Source organism: Danio rerio, chromosome 7 (genome assembly GCF_049306965.1).
Source record: "Danio rerio strain Tuebingen ecotype United States chromosome 7, GRCz12tu, whole genome shotgun sequence".
NCBI classification, from domain to species: Eukaryota; Metazoa; Chordata; class Actinopteri; order Cypriniformes; family Danionidae; genus Danio; species Danio rerio.
This window is the reverse complement of record NC_133182.1, coordinates 68,152,461-68,174,617: the sequence shown is the minus strand read 5'-3', so window position 1 is coordinate 68,174,617 and position 22,157 is coordinate 68,152,461. Positions and strand designations below refer to the sequence as shown.

At 35.0% G+C, this 22,157-nt stretch overlaps 2 protein-coding genes across 3 annotated transcripts in view; both read right to left on the bottom strand.

Annotated features, from left to right (window-relative positions):
* Window positions 1–6,070, bottom strand: part of cdh30 (cadherin 30) — an 18,986-nt gene extending 12,916 nt beyond the window's left edge. Inside the window, exons 1-2 of one of the 2 annotated variants that reach the window (XM_073907454.1) lie at window positions 5,609–6,070; window positions 858–969 (exon numbers count right to left, since the gene is read on the bottom strand). In XM_073907454.1, coding sequence (XP_073763555.1) covers window positions 858–969; window positions 5,609–5,650 — 154 coding nt within the window. In that variant the 5' untranslated portion in view covers window positions 5,651–6,070. The remainder of the gene's footprint in view (window positions 1–857; window positions 970–5,608) is intronic. The other variant, XM_073907455.1, reaches the window with a different exon arrangement.
* Window positions 6,052–22,157, bottom strand: cdh28 (cadherin 28). Its single transcript, XM_017357097.4, has 13 exons — window positions 21,692–22,157; window positions 15,311–15,425; window positions 12,810–13,057; window positions 12,301–12,441; window positions 12,047–12,202; window positions 11,696–11,840; window positions 11,408–11,583; window positions 11,201–11,329; window positions 10,927–11,112; window positions 10,600–10,844; window positions 10,137–10,276; window positions 9,839–10,057; window positions 6,052–9,747 (listed from the first exon to the last, which is right to left on the bottom strand). Exons 1-13 carry the CDS (start codon window positions 21,728–21,730, stop codon window positions 9,365–9,367), a joined length of 2,322 nt encoding a protein of 773 aa, XP_017212586.1. The 5' UTR covers window positions 21,731–22,157; the 3' UTR covers window positions 6,052–9,364.

Genomic DNA, 22,157 nt, shown 5'->3' with positions numbered 1-22,157 from the left:
TGAGTTGAATATGTTTAACACTCTAGAAGCATGCAGAGTAAGAATAAATGCTCCCTTTATTAAAGATTGCTTAATTTTTTAATTTTGAAGCTGCTAGTTGACAAAAACAGTGCTGTTTTAAAATGTATAAATCATCTGGACAGTTAGGAGAAGAAATAAAGCTGTACTTTTCTGTTTCATTAATTATATTTAATAAGCAGTATAATCATTGTGGTCTGGTTTGCAATGGCAGTACTTCACTATTTAGAGCAAGGTAGGGCCGCAAAAGTATTTTGTTTAGGGCCTCCAAATGTACAGGCCAGCCCTAGGTGTTATAGCATAAGCTTATAGCATGAGAGCTAACGCTTATTCATATTTATGCCGTACATCTTTGTGCAATGCTTTTTTAGCACTTTTATTTGAAGAGATAGTTCACCCCAAAATAAAAATGTACTCATTATTTGCTCACCCTCATGTCAAAAGAATGTCTTCTTTTGTGTTTTCTGTTTAACACAAAAAAAGACATTATGAAAAAAACTGAAAACCTGTAACCATTGACTTCCATAGCAGGGAAAACAAATACCATGGATGTCAATGGCTATAGATTTCAACCTTCTTCAAAATCTGTTCATTTGTGTTTAACAGATGAAAGAAAGCCAAATCTTTTTGCAACAAGTGAAGGGTGAGAAAATTCGTAATTTTTTAATTTTGGGTAAACAACCCTTTTAAGTGACATTACTCATTTCAACATTGATCAGAGCAGATAGAATGCATGAATATAGAAATGTGTGCATCTGCTTTGTGTAGAGATTGATAGCCATCCAATCTCAGTATTTAGCTGCTTCTATGGTATAAATAGACAGGAGAACACAGCTTACCTCTTCCGAGCCTTTCGCCCCTGTGAAGGTGATCTTTGTGGACCTTAAAAACCAGCAGATTCGACTCAAATCCAGGAGTACATGACTCCTCTGCCAATCCACATGACAACACCTAAATTGAAACATATTAGACTGATTTATAAAACATTTAAAGTTAAAGTATTTTAATTATTGTCAATAATAATCAATTTTTCAAAAACCTTTGTAATTTATTCAGTTGATTAATGGTTACTCCTAAAACTCCCCTCAACCACACATGTACTTAATGCAGACACACTATATTGCTAAATGTTTTTAGATCTGCCTTCACATGCACAAGAACTTTAATTATATCCCAAGACTGTGAGGTTTAAAATGGAGATTTTTCTCACTTAGTCTGCTACAGCTTCAACTCTTATGTAAAGACTTTCACAAGGTTTAGTGTGATTATGTATTTAAACTACTATACTACTGCTTGCATGTTGTGCTGCTGGCTCTAATGGCAATACTGACCATAGTAAAAGCACTCCCTGATCTGAAGTAAGAAAGAAGACATACAGTAGGCTAGCAAAGTAGTTTTTATAGTTTTGTTTTGCTGCACAAAAGTGTTCCTGTAGCTTCATAAGACTTGACATGTATCATGACCTGTGCTGTCAATGGTGGATGAGGAAGCACCTGGATTTTATCTAAAAATCTTAAATTGTGTTCTAAGGACAAACGGAGATTGGTTTAGCAGATTGTCGGTTGGTTATTGGTTCGACACGAGGGTGAACAACAGGGCCGGAGTGGGACTCCTTTTCAGCCCTGGAGTTTCAAGCCTTAGACCGGCCCACTTTAGTTCACGACTGACTATATTAAAATAACGTCATTTTCAGTTCAGTACTTTACAGTGCGGATTTATTTGTACAGTTAACAAAATGTAATGTTTAACAGTATCAGAGTCTTGTATCCAAACAGTATCCAAACCTTGAAATGAAAAAAAAATATTTAAAAAGTACAAATGTATCTTGAGCAACATGTATAAAATAAAGATTAAAATGAAATGTATTGAATAAAATGTATTGAATATCAAAAATATGAGAACATTAAAGGGTAGCTAAATCTTCAATATTCTTTAAAACATCATATTGCCTGCAAAAAAAAAAAAAAAAAAAAAAAAAAAAAAAAAATATATATATATATATATATATATATATATATATATATATATTCTGTGATATTTTTACATATATCAAGTCCTTAAACACAAATAAAGAAGAAAACATGTATTGCACTGTTATCTGCCAGACATTTTCAACCACTACTTTCTAATGATGACTGTCTTTTTTCCCCCATATTTAGTTTTCTGATAAAATTAAGTCAGATTTATGAATGCAGTGAATCATCTGATTTCATTAATTGTCTCAGGGGACTTTTCATTAAGAAGGTGTAATATTCATTAATGTTAATATTAATTATTCAAATTAATAATAATAAAGTTTTTATTATCAATTGTTCATCTCTCGCGTATCTTTTAAGAAATGATTTTGCTGTTAAGCAAGGTGCCGCAGTTGGAGGAGTCAAGTGATAATTATGTCATCATTAACCTGCAGGCTGCATTCTGCTCATGGGGCAGCAAGAAAATAAATAAAACAAGTAAAGCTGCGGTAAAATAATGAATAAAGAGTGAGGCTATGGTAAAATAAATAAAATAACAATAATAATTAAAAAAAGATTTATAAAAAGTGAGAGTGCCGTGAGTGCAGGCAGCTAGGGACACCAAAAAAAAGACCCGCCGACCGGGAATTCTCCCGGTCCTCCCGATTAGTCAATGTGGGCCTGGTGAGTAATTAATTACAATTATTTTTAAGGTAAACCAACTCTTAAAGTGAAATGTATCTTGAAAAAGTGAAAAGTCTTAAAGTGATAAAGGTGGAACATTAATGTATTCTAGTATGTTGTTGTTTTTTTACATATCTTTGTCAAAACGCATTGGGAAATTGCACAGTCAAACAGGTAAAATCAATGTTTCTACAAAATTAAACACTATGGTTCTTAAAACACTGTTTTAACGTTTGTTGTTAAAATGTGTTGTCGCTTCAGATACCTCAACTGAATTGTGGTCATTTGGTTTAATATTTAAAAATCAAGCTTTAGTGTGCTGGAAGCTATTTCAACAATTACAGAAATACACAGAATGAGCAATTAAAAATATAGAGTATATCGGAATGGCATTTCACCAGTGTTTAATTGTAAATAAAAACTTAAATTTAAATCGGATCATCTTATATGCTAAAGTGAATGTCTTTTATAAGATTTTAATTAAACCTCCTGAAACTTGACAATAATGAAGAACAAAATGGATGGACAAAATATCAATGCATATACTATTTTTCTTTTTTTTACTTTTTTGGATCGAGTATTTACTCGAGTACAAAGTTAAATGCTAAAAATGTCCCCCGCCAGCACACATACACACGCGTTGAGACGTCGATGCCATTGATGAATAGCAGCATCAATCACAGACTGGTCGATGCACATGTTTTGATCAGACGCGTTTTAAGTTTGTCAACATTGTCAATTGTAAATTCGGCAGCCATTTGGGGGAATGAAGTCTTAAATTTGCATGATATATTATAGCTTGTTGCTTTTTGTTTTGTTTGTTTGAGACATGATGTACAGTATATCTATATAGTCAGAATTATTAGTCCCCCTGATTCAGTAGCCCCCTTGTATGTTCTTTTCTCCAATTTCTGTTTAACAGAAAGATATTTTTTGACACATTTCTAAACATAATCGTTTTAATAACTCATTTCTAATAACTTATTTATTTTATCTTTGCCATGATGACAGCAAATAATATTTCATTAGATATTTTTTGAAAATATTCAGTTAAAATGCAATCTAAAGGCTTAACTAAGTTAATTAGGCTAATAATTGTATAATGATGGATTATCCTATAAACAATCAAAGAACAAATTGTTTAAGAGAGCTAATAAAATTTAACTTAAAATGATTTAAAAAAATAAATAAAAACTTGTATTCTATCTAAAATAAAACAAGTAAAACTTTCTTTAGAAGAGAAAATATTATAGGAAATACTTGTGTTATAGAATCTTCCTATCTGAACATGCAGCTCAACTCCTTGTTTAAGCTCTTGTTCTCTCCAGACTGGACTATTAAAACTCTCTACTAGCCAAGTTTCCAACTAACTTTATCAAACCTCTTCAGATGCTTCAGAACGCAGCAGCACGAGTTGTCTTTAATGAATCTAAAAGAGCACATGTCACTTTGCTACTCATCCGTCTGCACTGGCTGCCAGTTGCTGCTCGCATCAAATTCAAAGCTCCGATGTTTGCTTACAAAGCGACTTCTGGCTTTGCTCCTTCTTATCTGCTCTCACTTCTGCAGATTTACGTGCCCTTCAGAATCTTGCGTTCTGTGAATGAACGTCGCCTCGTGGTTCCATCCCAAAGAGGGAAGTAATCACTTTTCCGAGCTCTCGCATTCAATCTGCCCAGTTGGTGGAATGAACTCTCTAGCTGCATTAGAACGGCAGAGTCACTCGCTGTCTACGACTAAAAATTCAACTATTTAGTCTCCACTGTCCTTCCTAATCTGCAATTTCCTCTCTGGCTCCACTGTTAACTGTACGACAATAAATAAATAAATAAATAAATAAATAAATAAAAACCTGAAACTTGCCTACAGCATTTATTCATTGTTGCTCTTATAGTTGTGTAAATAACATCCTTGTCCTCATTTGTAAGCCGCTTTGGATAAAAGCGTCTGCTAAATGACTAAATGTAAATGTAAATGTTAAAAATTGTTTGCGAACTTGAGGGCTAATAATTGACTTCAACGGCATCAAATATTTCCTCAGTGATGTCTAACAGAGATTGAGTACACGTTTTATGTTAATTGTTATTTTATCTTAATATATATATATATATATATATATATATATATATATATATATATATATATATATATATATATATATATATATATATATATATATATATTTAATAAAGAGATTAAAGATATTGACCTTGGTAGCTTTTAAAAATGTAAACTCTAGTGAAGCTAAAAGTAAAAATAAAAAACAAGTGAATAATTTAATTTAAGTAAATATTTAAAAAAAACAATTCCAATTTCACATGAGGGCACATTAGTTTGTCTTTAGTTGTATTTTATGTTTTTTTCTTCTTCTTTTTTTTTTTTCAAAATGCAGTTGAAGTCAGAATTATTAGCCCCCCTTTACATCTTTTTTTTATACTTCCCAAAAGATGTATAACAGACAAGAACATTTTCACCGTATGTCTGATAATATTTTTTTCTTCTGGAGAAAGTCTTATTTGTTTTATTTTGGCTAGAATAAAAGCAGTTTTTAAATTTTTAAAAACCATTTTAAGGACAAAAATATTAGCCTCTTTCAGCTATATTTTTTCGATAGTCTACAGAACAAACCATTGTTATACAATAACTTGCCTAATTACCCTAACCTGCCCAGTTAACCTAATTAGTTTAGCCTTTAAATGTCACTTTAAGCTGAAAAGAAGTGTCTTGAAAAATATCTAGTCAAATATTATTTACTGTCATCATGGCAAAGATAAAAGAAATCAGTTTTTAGAAATGAGTTATTAAACAATAATTTTAGGGAAATTAGGGAAAAATAAACAGGGGGGCTAATGATTCTGACTTTAACTGTATATTTTTACAATAACTTTTTTTTTTTAAAGTTACTTGCATGGTAAATTAGAAGTTCAGATCAAGTTTTCAAAAGACCTTACCTTATAAAACAAAAAAATGGTTCCCAATCGCACAGTCACCATTGTCTCTGTCTTGAAAGGTCTTTGAGATATCACCTAACTGGTTGTTTAGACTCCAATGCTATCGTGCGAGCTGTTTAAAATGCCTTTACTGGAGATATTTGTAATCTATAAAGTGGGTTGCCTGAGGGCTGTGGGATTTACATAAACGCAACATCCAAGGCTGCAGCTCTTCTAAAGACTACTGCAGTCTACTTCACATTCTTTCAAATATAAATTCAGCAAGATTTCTTTAGATGACTTTAAGGAAATAATGCGGAACCGCTGATGGTTAAAAACAGGTGGTTAGAAAAAGGAATTAAAGACTGAAATAAAAAAAATAAAAACTCAGCAGCCTTTACACTGAGTGTTCAAAATATAGATCAGACCAGTTGGTTTCTGGTACAGGTGCCATGACAAACAGGAACAAAGTTTGCGGCTGATAGTCTTGTAACTTCTCTCCTGAAAGAGGAAGCCAACATTCTGTTCTGTCAGCATGAAAAAAAGCTGTTAAAAATGTTTTATGGCAACACATAACAGAGTGAACATAATTTAACAAACACACATGGGGGGAAGACACAGTTTCATAATAGTGTTATAATAACCTCCAAACACCAGGTTTGGGTGAAGTTTTCCAGAGGAGGGCTAAGGACCAGGCAAGGGATAACAGTGCGAGCGGCCAAAGGGCTTGGTCACTAGATGTCAGTATTACTCTTGATGCCTCTGTAACCAAGATTCTAGGTCTTTTTTATTTTTCTCCTAATTTTCCTCCAGTAAACATTGGATGAAACAATAGTTTTGTTTTTTAATCACAAGAACTAGTTCTGTATAAAATGTATTATCATCATATCTGCTTTATAGCCTGTTTTAAATGGGGGGGGGGGGGGGGTGGGGTCAAAACATTTGTTTAGTTATTAGCACTGCTACAGATTATTTGAAAAAGGCTTTTAGTGGAATCAACTTCAGACTTTTGAACTAAGATATTAATTTTGATTCGGACTCAGAATAATATGGTTTCAAACTGTGCATCTATTTGATATACTGTGCTATACCTCCACACAGTAATTCAAAATGAACTAGAGTCTCCATATTTATCATGGGGTCACTACAGTGAAATGAACCGCCAATTTATCCAGCATATGTTTTACACAGCGGATGCCCTTCCAGCCGCAACCCAGTAACGGGAAACACTCAAACACTCCGACATTCGCACTCAGTCTAAATAGTTTGTTCTCTGTTGTTGGTAATATTAATTATACAGCCTTTACAGCACACAAACTACTCAAATATTAAAAAAACAAAAAACAAAAATACAGACAGTAAGTACTGTGTGAACAATCTGAGAAAAACCTTGACACACTGCCACTATGATGCTAATACAAAAGAAAACATATGGATTTACAAAAATGTCTGTTTGTAAAATTCCTGTACATTCATCTAATTATAAATTTTACACACACAAATGTAAATACAATTTGTTGCTCTACAGCAGTTTCCCATCCTTTACTAGCAACATTCAATATCCTCACTCCTAAAACACACTGATCAAATGGTTTCATTTGTAACAAACACTGCCTTTTTCCCCACCACAGAAATTTTGTCAATGTAAAAAATGTTAAAGTAACTACAGTAGTTTATACATTAATCTTGCCTTCAGACAGTTTTCAACAAACAAACTACAGTTAGTCTAAAATGCAGCAGTTTGATTTCAAACCAGCTTATCAAGGAATGTGATACCAAATTTTATTATCTTTATATCTATGGCTATCTATTATGTTCTATTTATCATGCTGTATGTCGACTGACTGTTTGATTGGCTGAATTATTTGGCTTCTGTTTTTGTCTTACCTGCCTTCTGGAACCATTCTTCACCAGACTCGAACCCCGTCATTGTGCTCATATCCTATCTGCGTTTCAAGTCCACAAGTTTATACAGATATAAACCACACTATTTCTTTTTTAATGCACTCAGTGCGATGTTCAGACCCAACTGTGTTAACCGCATCAGCTAAACTCTCCCACTCTATTTTTTTTCTTTTGTTGTTAATTCCGGAGAACAAACTTGCAAATAACACCGCTTTTCTCCTGTCTACCTCCGAAAGGAGCACCACCAATTCACATTCTGTTCAAAGTTTCTCTTCTTGCTTGCTTTTGCCTTTGCTTTTTCGTTGGGTTTTGCCATTAGCATAGTCATTAGCATATTCATACGGGGGAGGAGGCAGGGAGGGGTTTTGCGCTCGTGCATGTTCATTCGGATGTACAAAAGAATATGCGTGAGATTCGGCGTACGCAGTGTTTCATACATCTGAATTTTTTTCTGCGTACGCACATTTACAGCTTTGTGCGTACGCAATGTTTTAGTAAGATTTCCACGCAAGTCTTCGTACATGAGGCCCCTGGTCTTTTGACTGTGGGGGAACCTGGAACACCCGGAGGAAACCCACGCGAACGCATGGAGAACATGCAGACTCCACAAAGAAACGCCATCTGACCCAGCCAAAGCTCGAACCAGTGACCTTCTTGCTGTGAGGCGACAGCACTACCTACTGCGCCACTGCATCGCCCATACCAGTAATGTTCACGGTCAAAATGATGTTCATACAAAATCCTTCAGACAAATCTGATGATATAATGTGTTATACTGAAATATGTGGATACTCTCTTTATATGAACTCAATATTTCAATAAGGACTGGACTGGTCTTGTATATTTATAGAATGTTTTGATCACAGGGCTCACTTAACTGAGATTATGCCTCTGTTTTTAAGTGAAGAAAAGGATATGGATCATTTAGTCACATTGAAATAAAATATGACACAATTTTCACACTTTTTTCACAAATAGCATGCTTTAAAAAAGTTTGAGACTATCTTTTGTTCTTTATAGGCACTAATCTGTACACTTTATGTACTAACATAGAGGCAAGGCAAGTTTATATATATAAATATATAGCACATCATACACAATGGAAGTTCAAAGTGCAAAGAATAAAATAAACAAGAAATAAAAATGATTAAAATGTGTTAAAACAGGTTATAAAAGAATGAAAACAAAAAGAAAGATAAAAGTGCGATCTGTCGGACGTATCTCATTGAGTAAGTTGTCGCAACTCTCTCTTTGAGACTCTGATCCTATGCAGAGCAGATTGAGCATTCTGATTGTTGCAACACCAGGATGAAAAAAAAAAAAATCAGTATCGTGTCAAATCAAAAATCCCAGCTAACCGAGTAATCCACATTTAAATAACAAACCCCCCGGCATATCAGTTAATCCACTTGTTAAGTGATGACGTGTTGGTGACGTATGTAATACTGTTTCCGGGTCCAAGCCGCTACTCATTTGACTTGAGAAACTATTTGTTTATGATCAAACATGATTGTTTATCCCTTTTAACTCATATCACACAATAAAGTTAATTTTATATAAAATCATAGTGTGCACAACAATCTCTGGGCTTGCTGCATCACAAATACGAAAAATTTAACAATTTATAAAAAAAATGAACCACTTTCTGGCCATCGGATTTTAGGCATGGACATATATATTGCAATCGTGATTTTCGAAAGTATTAAATCGCTTTGTAAACGTTTATAATTACCCTTTCATGAGTCTCCCCATACAGTTGAATGGACAGAGCGCTTGGACCCGGAAGCCGCTTTGCGTGACGTCACACTTATCAGCAGTTAAAATTAAGAGCCTCTTAAGAGCAAAGTAATAAACAATGACATTCATTTCTGATCAATTCTGATCACCTTCTCCACCGCATTCCTCATCATCATAGCAGATGTTGACTCTTACATCATCTACTGAAAGGAGGGGTGTTGTTTTTCCTCTGCAGGAACATGAGGAGAAGAAGAGCAAGTACCGAGGAAGGATGTACAACTTTAAAATGAGCAGAACAAAGAGCAAGATCCCTCCCAGAATGCCAAGAAAACCTAACAGTGGAACCCCTGCTACTTGTTTGTTAGTACATTGGAATGCCTCTCCTTTGCAGTCACACACACTTGCTTGAATGGCACTCTCCTGAGATTGACCCTCCCGATCAGTAACTCTCAGGACTAAATTGTATTCACGCTGCTCCAACTGAGATTGAGGCTTGAGACTTAGATAATGACCGGTTTCTAAAATTGGCAAATGTAATAGTTAGAGATGTACACTCAAAGTCAGTTGAACAATGTATATTAAATAAATAAAACAAAAACAAGTACTCACCATTGAAAAACACAGACCAGTTTTTACTAGTATCACCTTGGGGCTCAACTGTGAAGGGACCAGCAAAAGGAGGTCCATCATTGTCCGTTATAGAGAGAAGCACTGGGCCTGAATCTTGATTGCACAATTCTATGGTCCTTTCGTGAATAACCGGAGCATTGTCATTTACATCCTGCAGCTCAATTACCAGTGTTCCTGTGCCAGTTGTTGGAGTATCAGCTGCAAACAACATTTGTTCAAATATTAGAGAAATGCTTTGCTATCAACAACTTTTCTATTACAAAGAAACAAAATATACCATCATCCAAAGCCAAAATAACAGCTTTGTATTTGCCATCCTTGACACTGGGATTTTCTCGATCCATAGGTTTCTTGACTTGAATCTGTCCAGCATCTGTTACACTGAGCCAGCCAGAAGGATCATTGCCAATTCTATAACTGTAAGGAACCAAACATACAGGTTGAGTATGTTCAGCAAGAACAACTTGGATTTGGCTTCACTGAATCTTGCATAAAGGTTTGAATCCACCTGAAGTTTAAATGGATGAATTTGTATTTTGTAGTTTGAATTCTGCATAAAAGACTTAAAGCGATTTAGTACTTCATGCTTATTTGCTAGACACCTGCCACATGATTACTAGTACCTACAGTATAAGGGTGTCTAACTGTTAGTCTCACAGGGAAATACATTCACAAAAGGTACATCACAAAGTTTCAGAAATCTCTAAATTTTTTTTCAATATTGAAGACATATTTCTTACATTATCTTTTGCTTTTTTTCAGTGTCAGGATCAGTGGCTGTGTAATTCACCAAATCACTACCAACAGGTAAATCTTCAGGTTTGGAAATAAACTTCTCCTTTGGATTAAACTCAGGCGGCTCGTTCTCATCTTCTACATTCACAGTGACTGTGGCAGTTGAAGTAGGCAAAGGACCAACAAATTTATCATCGTTCACAACGATCACAGACAGAATGTACTGCTTGTTCTTCTCATAGTTCAGGGGCTAAAATGAAAAGTAAAATGGTTTTTAATAAATTATGCCATCACAACCAATTGCCTGGGCAGACACTAGTAACACACAATACCTTTACAGTGGTGATGACGCCCTCAAGACGGCTGGGTCCAGTGCTGACATTGAAAAACCCACCCTTGTCACCACCAATGACTCGATACTTGGTTGACCAAGCTGTTGATTCAGGTTCATCTCCATCAGTAACTGGAAGTTTGGCCACTTCAGCCCCAACTTGATTCTCTGGGACAGATACAGTGTACTAAAATAAAGAAATACACAGTGTGTGAGTTATACACATATATAAATACTTGGGCATTTTATAGTATAAGATTATGAATATGTATTACCAAGGTTTGCTCAAACAGAGGTGCATTATTATTGCTGTCTGTAACAGTAATAACTGCTGTGCCAGTGGTTGACCCACCCTCTCCGTTCATATCAGTAGCCGTAATAACCAAAGTATAACTGGACCATTGCTGAAAGAGGAAGATGACTGATGAGGTTGCTTGCATAAACTTGACAACTGTTGAGATTCATCAAAAAGCATTTCTCACCTCTCTGTCCAGGCCTGTTTCCAGCATAGAAATCCCTCCACTTACAGGATTGATAGCAAACATGTTTGGTTTTGGAGATGGTGGATCTTGGCTGATAATGGCATAACTGATATCAGCATTGTCAGTATTTTCTTTATCATCTGCATCAGTGGCTGTGACCGTCATAAACACTTCACCTTTGGTGAGAGAGTAATTAAACTATTATTTGAGCTGAAGATACATTTAAGGGAGAAAAACAAATGAAAAGTAATGAAAGCAATTTCACCTAAAACTGCACCATCCACTTACCCTTTTCCAAAGCTTCAGGAACATTTGCATTGAAAGGGTTTTGAGTAAACACTGGCTTATTATCATTTTGATCCATCACAGTTACAATAAATTCGAATGGCTTTTCCACTATATTCGCATCCACTCCAGTGGCATGAGCTACAAGCTAAAGACATAGTTTTATTGTATTATTTTTAAATAGTTGTCAATTGTCAGTGTTATATTTTGACCTACATCAGTGCATCAAAAACATGGTAGTCAGGTCATACAGAAATCTTTAGCAAACAAATGCAAAGCATCTCCATAACAATATAAAATGTAATACAGCAATTGTAGATTTTTTAAACCTGAAAAGAGTAAGAATCAACTTACTTTGTATGAAGCTTTTTTTTCTCTGTCAAGTTGCTGAGTTACACTGACCCATCCTGATAGTCTGTCTATTTGAAAAATTCCCTTAGGGTCCTGATCTGCTCCTTCACCAGTGATCTTGTATGCCATTGGAGTTTCAGAAGCAGAATCTGACTTTATCTAAATACAGAAAGACATCAGAAAAACAGCCTAATTCAGACAAAACCTTCTTATCATTCACCTCAATTTACAACAGTTCGTTCCTAACTGTCACTGACCTGGAACAGCCTCATTGGGAAAGGACCTTTGCCATTCTCATGTAATGTTAATGGAGGTAAAATCCAGCATCTCTTTGCTCTATTTAAACCCAATGAAGACTTTGGGAATATCAAAATTAGATCATCAGAGAGAGATTTCGTCTACGAAAATAAAAACAATATAGGCATAACAGCTGTCTTCAGTAAAATATTAGTTTTATTTAATATATTATTATATATCATAATAAATATTAATAACATCATGATGTTCTTATTTTGTTGAAACCAAAACAGCACAAATATCATCAATTACAAATATAATAATTATCATATATATATATATATATATATATATATATATATATATATATATATATATATATATATATATATATATATATATATTGTAATTGATGATATTTTTCTGTTTTGGTTTGTACAAAAAGCATCATGATCACATACAATTAGCCTAAAAATAGTACAATTTGTACCATGTTATACAAAGCAGTTTTAGGAAGTAATATCTATACCTGTACAGAGGAAGTATTCATTAATGTATTCACGTCATGATCCTTATGATAATCGACACGCTCAACTCTGACAAAGACTGTGTGCTTCTTGCCACTGAAGTCCCATGCAGACACTGAAAACTCCTTGAGGCCTTCATGAAGAGTCACTGACCTCCTCATCATCAGAGTCCCATCCATGTTCAGATCAATCTCCTGATCAGTGGACTGAAAATCTATTCCTGTTCTTCCATCACATGTGCTAAATACGACTGTCAACAAAAGAAATTCACAAGCAAAACAAAGCATATTGGCTGTGTACTGAAAAAATGCTTTTTATTACTGAAATATTTTGTCTTGTTTCTAGTTCAAATATATAAAAAATATCAAATTCAGAAGCTTTTTATAGACAAGTAAAATATTATCTTGTCCTCAGAAAATATTAAAATGTTTTTAATTTCAACATATTTTACGCACCCTATTGGCAGAATATGTTGCTTGTTTTAAAACTCACCTAATCTTGGCATATTGTTTTTAAAAATGTCACTATTTTTAAAATGCTTTTTGATTTAAGAATTTTTTAAAATATTTGGACTAAAAACAAGACAAAAAAAAAAAATCTAAGTAAGAAAAGTATTTTTGTGGTGTGCATGAGAACCTGGTTCCCTAAGTAGGGAACAGAATACTGTTCAAGCACAATTCTTTATCCATCAAGTTGAGATTGTGAATGTCCAGCATCTGATCACTCTCAGTGTCAATGTTTTAGAGATAGTTATAGGGGTAAGAAAAATAATTAATGTTAGAAGATATGTTAAAAGAAATGGTACAATTTCCTGAACAATATACTGCATCTGTGTTTTAATCTGCAACTGTTTTTTAATCACTGAAAGATTAAACAAAAAGTGTAAACATTACATTTGCCCACTAAATATTAAGTCCTCTTAATATTAATATACTCTTTTATCTGTCATTTAAGAGTTCACACTTAGCTGATGATTGACAATAAAGCATGTTTGGCATGCTTTCCTGGGAGAGAGCCCTGAGCTCAGTATATTCTTGAGCCCTGGGCACAAGCAGTATGATTATTTCAAGTAGCCACAATTGAAAAAAAAAAACAAAAGCGAGGCTGCAGTAAGAAGAATCCCAGAAGTATAGGATCAGCAATGTATTTCAAAGTGCAGATGTGGTTTATACATCACATTAATATCATTCTGTTCAGTTTAATTTAAACAATCTCTTTAAGAGTAATACAATTAAGTGTCCTCCTAGGCTTCATGGCACCAGGTAAACATTGTGAGCATGCATCCCGGCTTCAGGTTATGTAACCCGGTGAGCAATAAAACAATGCAGTCCTCTGTAGCACACCCTCATGTTGTCTGTAATAGTCCCAGTACTGACATTTTAAAAATGTCAACTTCCCGCTAATATTTAAGTGCATTCTTGAACACTGATTTGCCATAGTATTCACCAGTGTTCAACAGAAATGACTGTGATTGGCCGTGACGGTCATCAGTTCACCACTCTTCACAGAGTGCAAACACAGATACAGGGGCACTGGAGCGTTTTAAAGCTGCAAAGATCAGTCGAGTCATTAGCGGATCACTCGTCTGTGTTTGCACTCGGTAAACATCAGTGAAGTCCAGTGAACTGATGACCTTTACGGCCAATCACAGTCATTTCTGTTGAGCACTGGTGAACACTATGGCAAATTAGCGATGTTTAAGAATGTGCTCAACAGTGCTTAAATGTTACCAGGAAATGGACGTTTTTATTTATTTATTTATTTACATTTCAGTACTGAAATTCAGGATTCTGACAAGTCTATTGTAGTAAAAGATTCAGTTCATTAAATTGAGTTTGATGGTACCTAAAACGTGTTTGGGAAAGAAAACTTTAGTGCTATTTCCCTTAGCTTAAAATGAGATCCCATATCCCTTTTTATTTTCACTATCCATTCAGAAAGAATCTTCGAGTCACTCGGAAAGTGGTGAAGTTATAAATTTGTGCCACTTTCACTTCACTGATAATATATACAGCCAGGTACACAAACAATATGCCATCGCGGACGCCTGTGTGCCTCGCAGCTTCGCTTTCACTTTTAAAATGGCGGCTGCATGAAATCAGTCTATTAAGAGAGCAATTACATGCAGTGGAGGAATGACACTAGGTTTAAGCAGATTTTCTAAAGAAGGAAAATATAGTGAAGGTGCATTATTTTGCAGACACATCAAGGGCCAAGTTAGTGCCATTGGTCAATGAATGAGTGATTCTAAAGAGTCATTTGGCAATAGTCACATTTGAAGGGGTTTTAGAATCAGCTCATACTATCACCTCTGAAAGAGCCAACACATTCTTATTCATGGCGAACATCAACAGCCAACTCAATTAAGTCAATTAAGTGACATCACTTATTTCAATATTTATAAAAGCAGATACATTGCATGTATAAAATTGTGTTTGTCTGCATTGATTACTCGCTCAATGTTTAGCTGCTTCTTTAGTATAATTAGAAGTACACCGCTTACCTCTCCCGAGTCTCTCTCCTTTGTGAAGGTGATCTTTGTGGACTTTAACAACCAGCAGCTTTGACTCAAAACCAGGTGTACATGGAGACTCCTCTGCAAATCCACAAGACAATATCTAAATTGAAACAAATTAGATTGTTTTATATAACATTTACACTGACATAGTGCTTTTATAGTTCATTGTTTTTAAATTAATATCTATTCTGGTCATTTTTTTCAAGCTCTTCCACTTTAAACTCACCCATCATGTCTTTATAGAGTTTGCTTTGTGTACTGGTGCCAGGTTAGAACATGAAGGGGGCATTCCCAAACTGTTCTCATAGGAGTATAAAACTGTCAAAAATGTATTGCATGCAGAGGGATTAAAGTTTCCCTTCACTGGAAGACCAACCCCTGAAAAACAACTGCACCTAAATCCCCCTCCAACTTTACATTTGGCACAGTGCAAGCAGAGAAGTTCTGTTCTTCCAGTAAGTGCCAAGCCTAGACTCGTCCATTGGATTGACAGGCAGACAGACACTTGGATTTGGAGCAACTATTCTTGTGTAAAAGGAATTGCTAAACTATTAAAATTAGTGGTTTACTGACTGTGTCTCAATCTCCAGACCTTCTTTCGCTATACAGACCTCACAATAACAAATTTTTTACTTATTAATTAAATTAATTATTCATGGATTTATTGATTGATTGATTTTGAAACCGTTTTAACAGGATGAAGAGGTCCAAATTTTTATACTTTGTTGTTGTTGATATATACCCCATTTAGTACTGTTATTCTGAGGCAACAGAAGACATGTTGCATCTTGCCTGTTTTCTGGAGAAAACATTTAGTACAATTTATTTATTTTTTTTATTTATCTTTAAAGGCACAACGTTTTCACAACTAGCTTTTAATTCATTTTGTTTCCTTCTGGAACTTCTTAACCTTTTTAACAATGAAATAAAGTTTGAGTTGTCTTAAAGAGATAGTTGACCAAATAAATTATTTTACACATTATTTATCGTCCCTCCAGCCTTTCTTTATTCTGCTAAATGCAAAAGAAAATATTGAAAAAAAAAAAAAAAAAAAAAAAACTCAAAACCTGTAGAAAAAACAAATACTTTGGAAATCAATGGTTACAGGTTTCCAGCTTTTTCAAAATATCTTCTTTTGGTAAACAAGTTTGGAACAAGTGAAGGGTGAGTAAATAATGACAAAAAGTATTATTAGACTTATATCCATTTAATTGTCCTCAATTTGAATACATGGATTTCTAAACTACATGTGACTGCATGCGAAAAATATACATATACATTTCTTACATATTTCATATGATTGTTTTCCAAGATTCTGCAAGGAGTTCCCAAACTTTCGTATAGCATATTTTTACATGCTTTTTAATGATTTAATTTAAATAAGTATTTTAAATCATACAATAATTCAAATAATAAGCATTGGTTTTGTAATGTTATTCGCTACATTTGCCACATTTTGTTATTTGAGATTGTAGCAGTTGTTTGCAGTTGTGGTGGGGCCTATTCGACAACAAGATAAAACACTTCTTAAACATCTTTAAACACATCGGTAACACTTTAGTCAATAAGGTTCATTAGTTAATGCATTTACTAACCTGAATTAATCATGAACAACACTTGTACAGCATTTATTAATCATAATTGAACATTTACTAATGCATTATTATCATCCAAGTCCATGCTTGTTAGCATTAGTTAATGCACCATGAGTTAAGGCAAGGCAAGGCAAGTTTATTTATATAGCACATTTCATACACAGATGCATTTCAAAGTGCTTTACATAAACAAGAATAAAAGAGACAAGTGTAAGAAAATGAAAACAAATGATAAAAATAAAAACAAATAATAAGAATTATAAAAATAAGAATAAAAATAGATAAAACAGATAAAAATGTGTTAAAATATGTTATAAGATAATGAAAAAGAAAAGAAAAAGATAATAGTGTGATCTGTCAGACGCAGCACAGTGCTCATTCAGTAAAGTCACAGCTATACAGATGCGTTTTCAGTCTTGATTTAAATGTGTCTAATGTTTGAGCACATCTGATCATTTCTGGAGGACAGGCGTGATGTGCTCTGATTTCCTGGTTCTAGTCAGAATCCTGGCTGCAGCGTTCTGGATGAGCTGTCTGACTGTCTTTTTGGGAAGGCTAGTGAGGAGGCTGTTACAGTAATCCACCCTACTGCTGATAAAAGCATGGACAATTTTCTCTTTAGCCCCTTTCACACATACAGACCTTTCCGGAAAATTGCCGGCAATTTTCCGGAAAGGTTGTATGTGTGAACAGGTCCTTTTTGAAAATACCGGTAAATTCGTTCTGGCTATTTTCCGGAAAGAGAAGTTGTAACATTACCGGCAATTTGCCGGAATACTGCGCTGTGTGAACGCAAAAGGAAGATTACCGTAATAAGCGCGTGCACGTCTAGAACGTGCTGACGTGAGACGTCTGCTTTAGCCAATTACAACAGTCAGACGCATTTACGTCCGCGCGGTTTGTGAGAATAAAAACCTTTGAATATTTTTCCAGACACATTTAGCTGCTAGAAGTTAGTCAGATCACGTTTATATGTTCTTCTTTATGCCAACTGTGTAAATAATCATCGATGAGATGCTTATGATAAGCCGTTGTTTGTTTACCTTCAAGCTTTGCGTGTGCCTGTGAGCGCCTGCACACGCAAATATTATGAACATCTCGACATGCGAAAGTGATCCTGCGAAAGTTGTTCACAATATTGATCATCCACAGAGTTTGTAATTTAGGCAAATGTTTACAAATACAAGCGCAGCCGTTAAAGCTCATTTGTGGTGAATGATGTCAGAATTTACCGGTATTTTGGAATGGATGTGTGAATGCTCTTTTCCGGAAAATTTCCGTAACGTCCTCGCCTGTGTGAACAGCGCTTTTTTGAATATACCGGTAAAGTCGTTCCGTAAATTTTCCGGATATTTACCGGTATCACTGTGTGAAAGGGGCTTTTGTTTTCATTGGAAACAAAGCATCTTATTCTTGCAATGTTTCTGAGATGATAGTATGCTGATTTACTGACTGCTTTGACATGACTATTGAAAATCAGATCTGACTCCAGAGTCACACCAAGATTCTTGACCTTATTTTTTGTCGTTTGACCCTTAGTGCCAAGGTACACATTCACCTTGAGAACCTCATTTCTGTTCCCAAACGCAATCACTTGAGTTTTCTCTTTGTTTAACTGAAGAAAGTTTTGGCACATCCAACTGTTCATTTCATCAATGCATTGGCAGAGGGTGTCAATGAGGCTGTTGTCATTAGGCAGTACGGCTAAGTAGATCTGAGTGTCATCAGCATAGCTGTGGTGGGACATTTGGTTCTTTCTCATTATTTGGCTTAGAGGGAGCATATGAAGGTTAAACAGGAGAGGTGCCAGAATCGAGCCTTGTGGGACTCCACATGTCATGGGTGTCCACCTCGACCTATGGTCACCTATACTGACATAGAAACCTCTCCCTTTAAGGTAAGATCTGAACCATTTGAGGACCGTCCCAGATAGCCCAACGCAGTTTTTCAGCCTATCCAGAAGTATGATGTGATAGACAGTATCAAATGCAGCACTGAGATCGAGCAATACCAGCACTGTTAGTGTACCTGAATCTGTATTTAGGCGTAGATCATTGATTATCTTTATAAGAGCGCTCTCAGTACTGTGATGTGCTCTGAAACCAGATTGAAAATTGTATAAACACCCCTTTAAGTTTACAAACTTGTTAACCTGGTTAAAAACAACTTTTTCAATGATTTTGCCTATAAAAGTGAGATTTGAGATTGGCCTTTAATTGCTCAATAGTGTGTTATCCAGGTTGCTCTTCTTCAAGAGGGGTTTAATAACTGCAGCTTTAAGTAAGTTTAGAAAAATTCCTGAGCGAAGTGAAGCATTTACCACCTTTAGAAGATCCATTTCTAAACAAGTAAACACTGTTTTGAAGAATGATGTGGAGAGCGTGTCAAGACTGCAGGTTGATGTTTTCATAATTTGCACAATCTCTTATAAGATTTTACCATTAATTGCCATGAAATCAGACATAATGTCTGATTTCTTAAGTTGTGGTTTGGCTTTTCTGACATCGACACAACTTGGCTGATTGGACGGGCTTATTGCCTTTCTGATATTAGTGTTCTTGTCAGTAAATAAATGAGCAAACTCATTACATTTGCTTTTAGAGAGTAACTCACTGGGAATCCGACTGGGGAGGGGGAGGGGGGGTCTCTATCGTTCCAAAGAGTGTACGAGCATTATTTACGTTGTTGTTTATAAGGCTTGAAAACAAACACTGCCTAGCAGTGTTGAGTTCCACATTAAAAGCATGAAGACTGTCTTTATAGATATTATAATGGACTACTAGTTTCGTCTTTCTCCACATTCGCTCAGCTTTTCTGCATTGTCTTTTCATCATTTTGACAGCTCTTGAGTTTCTCCATGGGGCACTCTGTTTGCTAGTCATCTTCCTGACTGAACAGGAGCAATGTCCTTTATGACTATCTTAACTTTAGAGTTGAAGTTAAACAAATCAAGGAGAGAATCAACAGAGTCTGCAGATATACTTGGTGCTAGCGATAAGGCCTTCATAAACTGCTCACTGGTGTTCTCATTTATGCATCTCTTTCTGACAGAGACAGATTTGTCTTTAATAGCTGGAGTGATCAATATATCAAAGAAAATACAGAAATGATCAGATAGTGCCACATCCTTAACAACAGTCGATAAAATGTGTAAACTTGTGATTTTTACAGTTCTCTTAATTATACCGTAAACTGAAAACCATTCTACTGCATTTTTAATGGTACATTTCAGGCACCCACAGCCTGTTTTTTGCCAGTTTTTCGCCATAAATTTTACAGGATTTCACGGGATTTTTTTTTACAGTGTAGTTTGTTCTGTAGAGAATCTAAAAGAATAATTAAATAGGGGGTCTAATTAGTACACCTTTTAAAATGCTTTTTGTTTTAGTCCAGACAAACTAAACTAAACTATATATATATATATATATATATATATATTGTAACGAGCACACACATGCCACGTCGCCCTGGTCGCTAATCCAACCCAGCTGGACCATCATCAACACAGGATCGCTCACAGCTGGACGTCATCAAGCGGAGAGGCATATAAACCAAGCCCACGCCAGAGGAAGACGAGCTTCATTTAACTAATGACTCCCTGCGCTAATGCTTGTCTCTCTGTCTCTCCACAGCAGACTCCAGCTCGTGACGATCCCACACCCGACTACTCACTGTCCTTCACCTACTTACCAGAGCACCTCACCTCGAAGAAGAGCACCGTTTGCACAACCTTCACTTTGTAAATAAAGCACCCTCCGGGGACTTGTCTGTAAACTTATCCAACTGTGTCTGTGTTTTTTCCCCTCTGCCTCGCTACTATATATATATATATATATATATATATATATATATATATATATATATATATATATATATATATATTTTTTTTTTTTTTTTCCCTCCCAGAGATGGGTTGCGGCTGGAAAGGCATCTGCTGCGCAAAAAAATTGCTGGATAAGTTGGCGGTTCAATCCGCTGTGGCGACCCCGGATTAATAAAGGGACTAGGCCGACAAGAAAATGAATGAAATTTATATATATATATTTACACACACAAACACGCACACACACGCGCACACACACACACACACACATTTGAAGTCAGAATTATTACCCCCTTTCAATTTTCTTTTCTTTTTAAAATATTTCCCAAATTATATTTAACCGAGCAAGGGAATTTTCACAGTATGTCTGATAATATTTTTTTCTTCTATAGAAAGTCTTTTTTGTTTTATTTCGGCTAGAATAAAAGCAGTTGTAAATTTTTTAAAAACCATTTCAAGGACAAAACGATTAGCCCCTTTAAGATATATATTTTTTTGATTGTCTACAGAACAAACCATCATTATACAATAATTTGCCTACTTACCCTAACCAGCCTAGTTAACCTGATTAACCTAGTAAAGCCGTTAAATGTGACTTAAACTGTATAAAAGTGTCCTGAAAAATATCTAGTCAAATACTATTTAGTGTCATTATGGCAAAGATAAAATAAATCAGTTATTATAAATGAGTTATTGAAACTGTTATGTTTAGAAATTTGTTGAAATAGTCTGCACTCAGTTAAACAGAAATTGGGGAAAAAATAAACATTCTTTGTTCTGTACAATAATTTAAAAAAATATTTGGAATAACATTTACAATTTTACAAGGAATTTATTTATTTATTTTTTATTTAAGTTCACTTTTTATTCCAATATACATTTACACATTTATTATAAAAGTCGCTTATATAATACAAGTTCAGAATAAGTCTGAAAATAGAATCCTACCTTAAAAATCACAAAGAGGGTTCCCAATCGGACAGTCATAATTGTCTCCGTTTGAAACAAAATGTTTTGAAAGGTCTTGGAGAAATCACTTCCTTTCTGGTTGCTGCTATTGGAGTGCCTTCACAATATAAATGCGTGTGGCATTTATATTGTTTACTGTGAGGTGCTTTTGGGCAGTGGCATTTTTGCATCATACATGCAATGTAAAAAGCTGCAAATGAAAAGGATTTTTTTACTACATCAGAATGAGGAACCACTGAAGGTTAAATAGTGGTTGACATCAAGTCAAATACAAAAAAAAAGAAAAAAAAAAAGAAATGCGAGACAATGCATTTAATTGAGCTGGTGATATCACTGTGAGGGGTTGGGGTGGGGTTAGATGAGCACATTAAAATGCATTAGATGCAGTTCAGATTGCACTGCACCATGTCTGTATCCAGACCCCTCTCGCTTAAACTGAGTGCTC

Excerpts from the sequence above, each read along its gene's own strand:
- cdh28 (XM_017357097.4), bottom strand. The coding sequence starts at position 21,730 with ATGACTGTCCGATTGGGAACCCTCTTTGTGATTTTTAAG. Across the intron at positions 12,203-12,300 it reads TCCCAATGAGGCTGTTCCAG|ATAAAGTCAGATTCTGCTTC; the intron begins GTCAGTGACAGT and ends TTCTGTATTTAG. Across the intron at positions 10,277-10,599 it reads GAAAAAAAGCAAAAGATAAT|TTATAGAATTGGCAATGATC; the intron begins GTAAGAAATATG and ends GGTTCCTTACAG.